The following is a 7,834-nucleotide window of genomic DNA, read 5'->3' as shown; positions in this document are numbered from 1 at the left end:
TAGTTTGTATAGCCATGCCAATTGTCTATTACAGTTTGTTCTACATTGCTGTGATACAGCTAACTTAGAGCCTCAAATATGGAGAAAGGTGACAATAGAGGTTCTTCCTCCATTTCACCATATTATTTAATTTTATTTTTAAGTTCAACTTACAAGTATTGATTAATTTTTGAGTTTTTAAAAACTTAATTCACTTCATTTTTTATTCATTAAAAAAATTATATCCAATATGATCCGACCAGATGACAACATCTATTGGTCGGTGCCAAAATAACAAGTGTATGTAACAAAAATGATAGACTTAAGTGAAATGTAATTATTACAATTTTGACTATTACGGCATTGAGGGGGCTGTTACTATAAATAAGCTACATCAGTAAAATATGAATTGATCTCAAGTGATACAACTAACAATTTAATTAAGAACTACTAAAATAAAAATAACTAAAAGGACTTCGAAGTGAATAATAAAGCTGCAAATTTACTAATTATTATTTGTGAATTAATATATTAATGAGAATAAAACAAGATGATACAGAATATGATAAAAATAAGGATCCAATAATATCTATAATTAAGCACACACATACATTACTAATTCTAATCATAATGTAAGATTATTGCAATTTTAGCAATAAGAGTGAGATCTATACAGTAAAACACAAAATCATAGTAAAAACATGTCAAAAATTTAAGTAAAAAATTTTATTTTACTATGGAGGTAAAATATCACAACATATTGCATTTGAATATTACCTAAGAACTAAAAGTATTAATTTTTTCAGGAAATGTACTGGAGATTTTCTTCCACATGGCGTGATACAGATTTTAGAAATAGACAGAACCTTATAAATCTGTTAATTGAAAACAAAACTGTTGAAGAATGTTTTGAAGAAGCTAGGAAAATTATAAGGTATTGTCTTATTTTATTTCTTTTTTATCAAACATTTCTAAAACCTTAATAGTACTGATTAAATTATTTTATCTTTTTAGGGAAATTACTGGTAAGGATTGTGAGGATGAAAACTTATCTGATAACAATGACGAAGAATCTCCATTAAAAGATTTTCCAGACGTGGAACCTGATAACAGTAAAAACCTATCAAAAAATAAAAAGAATAAGAAAAATGATGAAGCTTTAAATGGAAAAAAATCTTCCAAGAATAAACGGTCAAAAAACAAAAAGGATTGGATAAATTCAAGGATGTTTAAGGATACCGATTCTGAAAATGAATCAGAATCTGAAGCTGCTAAATCAACATTTAATGATGCAAAAGAAGAGAATGAAATAAAAAAAGTATCTAATACATCTGATGAAGAATTACAAGAACCTGAGATTTTAAAGGGTAAAAAATCACCCAAGAATAAAGGTACTAAAAACAAATCACATTCCATTGGTCGTAACAGATCAAGGGTATTGAAGGATACAGATTCAGAGAATGAATTAGAATCTGAAGCTTCCCGAAGAGAAGATGAAACTAAAATAGCATCTGATACATCAGATGAAGAAAAGGAAAATCGTGAGACTTCAAAAGGAAAAGGAACAAAAAACAAATCACAGTCCACTATTCGGAAAAAATCTAGGATCCTGAAGGATACTGATTCTGAAAATGAATTAGAAACTGAAACTATAATTGAATCAACATCCAGTGCCAGAGAAGTAGAAGAGATAAAAAATGTATCATATATGTCTGATGAAGATACACAGAGTAATACAAAAGAAGTAATTTCTCTTGATGAAGCAGACTCTCCAAATCTGGAATCCGGGGCTCATCAGAACAAAAGGTCAAGAATGTTAGACAGCGATTCAGAAGACGAATCAGTGCATCTTGGAAAGAAGAGGAAGCATATTATTCTTTCAGATGATGAAGATTAGTTGATCTGATCTAGTCTTGTTGTAAATTACTCTGTTCAATTTATGTAATAACATTTAGTTTCGAAGTTATTTTAATGGTATAAATTTTTTAACAAAGTGTAATTTCTTTTTCATTTTAGACTGTTTTAATAATTTACATTTTTATATTTGAGTTTTATTTCAAGTTATAAGAGAGTAAATATTTTGTTAAATATATATGGTATTATATTGTTTAAAAAATAAAATATATATTTTAATTTTTTGTGATAAATTATCTTTGATCTGATATATGTAAGTCAAAATTGAAGGATTTTAGATTATTTCTTTATTGAAAGCCAATATTTCAATCAAAATTACAGGTCTTCGTCAGGATTTAGGCCTAAAAACCAAATTTATATTTCTTTATTCCTCTACTCTGACTAAATCCTCTTCTGCTTCTTCATCAGGTATTCTTTAAAATTTTTCATTTCATCTCAATGGCCTTGCTCTCTCCAATTCTCCTATCTTCCCTGTTACTACTGTTCTCAACTTAAATCAAAATTCCTTCTTCTTTCGTATCAACCTGTAGTGCCTTATAAGCATTGGGGAGTGTTCAGCCAAGACTACCACTGTTCTCAGTCACTTGCCATGTTCCTGGCTTGACAGAGATTTTTACCTCTCCTCTTGCACAAACGGTTGACATAATCCAGGTATGACATCCTTGGTCTGCCTTAATGTCTTCTACTTACAGTGACATATCTGGATCTGCTATCCTGACTTAACCATCTCGCCTTAACCAGCTTTTTACTCTTGGAGGTGTTAATTTGCATCCCTTTCCTGAGCAAATTTTCTTCCCATTCTACCAGAGCTTGTTGTAGTTTGGTCTTGGTGTTGGTTATTAGGACTATGTCACCCGCGTATAAAAGGCTTTGTACGAGGACAGTTCTCATATTCCATTTCCCAATTGTCCACGCAGTTCATCGTTTGCAGATTTTGTGGATTTCGTCCATTACATTTATAAATAGAAGGGGACTTAAACTATCTCCCTGTCCTAAGCTAACTCCTCTCACAATTGGAAAAGGTTCTGATTCCATACCATTTATTCTTACCACTGCCATGGCTCTTTGGTTGGCTGACTGTATGGCCGCCAGCAAGTCTCAAAGTACACCTTTGGCTATTAGTGCATTCCAAATTTCTTTTGGCTACATTCAGATCAAGGAATGCAAGATATAGATTTTTATCTCAGTCCCAAGCTTTTTTTGCAATATTTCTGAGAACTAAGATGTGATCCTGCGTCTGTCGGCCTGGACGAAAACCAGCCTGCTTCTAACTGCCCTTTCACAATCCACTGGAGTCTCCTTTCTAGAATAGAAGTGCAAAGTTTATAGACTACGAAAAGCAAACTAATGGGTCTATAATTTTTGCAGTCTGTCTTGCATCCTTTTTAATAAATCAGGAGGATTATACAATATTTTCAGTCCCTGGGAATTCTCTTTCTGTCATATACTTCTTGGAATAGCGATTGAACTGCTTTAAGAAGTTCTTGACTACCATATTTCAAATATTCTGGTGCAATCCATCCCTTCCTGATGCTTTACCTTTTTTTTAGCTTTTTGATTGCATTTTCTATTTCTTCTTCCTCTATAACCTCCAGGCTTTTTTGAATATTGGGCTCTCATTCTTGGCAATGGTCCGTTTCTGGGTTTTCAGAGAATTTCTCCTGGAAATATTACTTCCATCTGCCAAGGATTTTTTCCTTGTCTGTAAGTATGATTCCATCGCTACCTTTTACATTTCTAATGGGCTTGCATTACTTTTCTCTTAACGTTTTATCTTTTTGCCAAAATATTCTTATGGATTCGCGATGGTACTTGCTCAGCCTTTTACCAAAATCCTAAGTAAAAGGTGGTCGCTGCCTATCTCCGCTCCTCTTACTACTTTTATATCAGCGAAATACTGCCTTATGTTCCTATCGTATATGAAATAGTCAATTACACTATTTTTTTCCATGCATAAGAAGTTGATTTTGTGGATTCTCTTGTGTGGATAGAAAGAATTTTCTATGAGAAAGTCATTATGGACACAAAAGTCTATTAGCGGCTGTCCATTACTATTCCTCACATTCTCATCTCCATGCAGCCCAAGAACTCCTTATCCAGATCTTTCATCATTTTCTGTTCTGGCATTGAAGTCTCCACTCAGGATTACTGACCTTCCTTTTCCTTTAGCTTTATCCACTATTTTTTGAAAATCCCAGTAGAATACCTCCTTGTCTACAACACTAGCATCTTCCATTGGTTGTATGGCAACAGTCCTATAACCTAGGACTTGAGGAGTTGAGCTTTGGGGCTCCACTAAACCATTGATTTCCTCAAATCCAATCCTTATCATCTAAAATCCTCAATGCCCCTTTATCAGAAATAAAATCATCTATAAATACCTCAATGTTCCATATGTAGCCAATCCAGCCTGAATCAGATAGCATTACTTCTATTATTAACTCTGTAACCACCCAAACCCACTAGCTTCTAAACTTTTATTCCTGACAATCCTCCGAGGCACCTGAAAAGAAGATGGTCTTAAGATCTAATGTAGAAATGCTATTAGAGTGCTGCCAATGCGTAGTTTCTCTACAAGTCACTGCCATGCCATTGTAATTGAATTAACATCACATTTACTTGATGTATTTTTATCTAAATACAGCGGTAAATTTCAATAAAAAAGTTAATATTTATCAATTATCTTTAAAAAAAAAATTATCCTAAAGGTAATAAAAAAAAAACTACTGTCCTCTCTAATTTCTCTACCCCTTTATTCCAATTATATTTACATTATCATCGATTTAGAATTTATTTATACAAATTTAAAATCTGTTCAGGTTCTTGGCTGATCAATTTTCAACTCTGTTTATCATTTTCATGGTTGTTCAGTAGTTTCTTTACTATTATTTTTGGTGATATGATCTCCATTGAGAGATTGTGACATTGTCATATATTAACGAATGTTCGCTATATGTTTGAATGTTTAAAAGTTAAGATAAGTAAGACTACCATAGGGTGGGTTTCACCACACCAATTTCCAATTTTAACCACTTTTTCAAGGTTCTTCTATTAACCTGTTTAATTAATTTAATTTGTCAAAGTCTTCTCTACTCTAGGATGCATTACAGATGTATTATTATTATGCCAATGATAATGTAAAGTTCAATTCTACCATACAGGTAATTACTGAAAAAAAAAAAAAGTGAAAAGGAGAAACATAATGAAAACAAATGTTCAAGTCCACTGCTTTATTTTCTATTACATCAGCGATATTTACAAAACATAAATAAGCAAAAAAGGCACTTTTTCTAAACACCATTACCTTTTTCACATTTATATATTACCTAAGACATTAATATTTCTTATCAAGCTAACAGGTACATTTACATTAATCAAATAAACACATTTAAGCGAATACAATGCAATTACATCACAATAAGCTTTTTACTTCAAGACAAACACAGGCTTGTTGGTCTTAATACAACTATACAAATACGGAATACGCTTCGATGTATTAGTACAAAAAGTGCGTTATCACGACTTATTTTTTTATTTTTTATTAATACATGAGATCAGTATTTCATCTACGTTTACAGCAAGCGTACGATTAGACGGATTTACAATCCTTAGGCTCTTTTAAACCTACTTTGGTCTAGGCTACTCCTTATTTTATAAAAAACACATTTAAATCATATTTGAAAAAATTACATAGTTAAAGCAGAAATTCTCTTTGGTCCTTCCGGTTTTAACTTTATAGTATTGGGGTATTTGTGGCCATCTTTAAAAGAGTACATTTAAATCGGCATTGATATCCGAATAGAGAATAAAATGCCGAAATTAATACAATTTTACTACAACCTTTCCTCAAACCGATTTAAACTCTGATATATTTTAGATAGATGTGTGAATATATCAATAAGTTTTAACTCTTGGTTATTACTTCATTTTTATTGAAGACTCTTGATAATCTTCATAATTTAATCAGTAGTATTTTTACATCTCAAGTAAAAATATGATCTATAAAGTAAAATAAACTTTGTAAATACTTTATATTTTAATATTAATTTTTTTAAAATCCTTTGACCATAGCGATGGTTTTATGAAGAACAAACTAAGCGGAATTAACTTAATGCAGATAACCTGTATGAAATAATATTTCATTAATACATAAACAAAAAATAATCTTATTTAAAACTTTTGATACATTATTGGTCCTCAATTTTATACTTTTTGACAGAAATAATAATGTATTAACCATTGTAGTTTCTTTTATTTTTTCAAATAATTGAATTTGAAAAACACTCGAGCACATTGCAGTCTAATAAACTACAAATCCATTAGGAGTCAGTCGACTGCTTGATATTTGGTATTTTTATAAACTTTAAGAAACAACAAAATAAGAGTTATTATGAATGAAACAGATATAAAAAAATAAATTGGGCCCCTTAAAGTTTTGATCGAATTACAGAACTTAGTACAATATTTTGAAGGATGTGGTCAGAAGAAATAAAACATAGTTCTTAACTATTTATTTACTGCCGAAGTTTCAACCCACTATGTAGGTCTTCATCAGGGCTACAAATAAAAAATACAAAGAAAGTAGAATCAATTTAAGAGTGATATGCAAAAGAAGTAAGGGTGGAGGTATATAAACTATCAAAACTTTAAATAAAATAACACGGAGGATAAAAATAAATGCAAAAATTATTAATTAACACTATAAAGAGTAGTTAAACATAATAAATTTCTATAAGTTGATTCTTTATCATAATTAAACTCATCATTAGTAACTAATACATTAATTACGATATTAAAACTCATTACTAATTACTTTGTCAGTTATTATATCTCCTTAGTTAATTAAATTAATAGTCTTTTCAATAATATATACTCTGATGTTTCAGTTCAATGCCCTTTGTTAAGTTAATCAATAATTTGTATACTTACTTTACCTTCTTTATTATTTTCTTTAAATTTTTGATAGTTTGTATACCTACAACTTAACATCTTTTTTCTAACACTCTTTTACTCTTACATTGACTCTACTTTCTTTGAATCTTTTTATTTGTAGCCCTTATAAAAACCTACACTGTGGGTCAAAATGTCAACAATAAATAAATACAGTGTAATCTTGGTAATTCGAACACTCCAGTAATCTGAACTGGTGCGGAAAAAAAAAATTTACTTTTTTTGAGAATACTCAATAGGCAATAACATTCTTATTTTCAAATAAAAGTGCACATGTATGTATAAAGAACATTTTTAACTTCCTGATCTAAAGGCAAGTTATTGTAATAACCGTGAAAGTTGAAAGTGGAAAGTTTTACACAGTTTCGATATCGGGTTATCTAATTCATATAAAATTGTTCATAATATATTTTGTTGGAATTAAAAATACTTAATATCTACAGTATAAGATTTGATTCAGTAAAAATAGTTTAATTAATAGTAGAAATATGTATAATCCAAAGTTTGTAGATTAAGTTATTTTTTTTTTATCACATTTGAAAAATACATAATAATTGTATTTTTAATTTGTATTTATACTTGTTTTTACTAATGGATGAATAATCTTAAAAATTAAATTATCACTTAGCATTACTGGGGATTTAAAATAAAATAAAATAAAAGCCGCCCAAAATAGGGCTAGTGACCAGTGAAGTTACAATAAGACTCATAGCACCTGACAAAAAAAAATTCAACTTCTTTAAAAAAGATTAATTTTTTAAAATTTCAAACTGTCAAATTTCCACAAAAATATTTTAAAAAATTAAATAAAAAAAAATAGTTATGAACATTCATATTGTTGAATTTTTTGTATACCATTTGTCTTTATACTTTCTTTAATCTGAAATTTCCAGTAATCCAAACACTACCCTGAAGCAATCAGTTTGGATTACCGAGATTTCACTGTAGTTGAGAACTATTGAGTTGATAGCGATATATACATATATATATA

At 29.9% G+C, this 7,834-nt stretch overlaps 2 protein-coding genes across 3 annotated transcripts in view; one reads left to right on the top strand and one right to left on the bottom strand.

Annotated features, from left to right (window-relative positions):
• The window catches only part of timeout (circadian regulator timeout), a gene marked incomplete in the record, with an annotated part of 53,585 nt that extends 51,520 nt beyond the window's left edge, over nt 1-2,065 (top strand). Inside the window, 2 exon segments of the mRNA XM_067050922.1 lie at nt 786-913; nt 994-2,065. Of these exon segments, the coding sequence (XP_066907023.1) occupies nt 786-913; nt 994-1,876 (1,011 nt within the window).
• The window catches only part of LOC106683597 (pleckstrin homology domain-containing family G member 5), an 84,831-nt gene that overhangs the window by 27,212 nt on the left and 49,785 nt on the right, over nt 1-7,834 (bottom strand). The gene's annotated exons all lie outside the window — the stretch shown is intronic.

This window comes from Halyomorpha halys, unplaced genomic scaffold (assembly GCF_000696795.3).
Source record: "Halyomorpha halys isolate HHAL.00 unplaced genomic scaffold, Hhal_1.1 Scaffold498.1, whole genome shotgun sequence".
Lineage (NCBI taxonomy): Eukaryota > Metazoa > Arthropoda > Insecta > Hemiptera > Pentatomidae > Halyomorpha > Halyomorpha halys.
The sequence above is the reverse complement of the archived record's forward strand: the minus strand, read 5'-3'. Positions and strand labels throughout refer to the sequence as shown.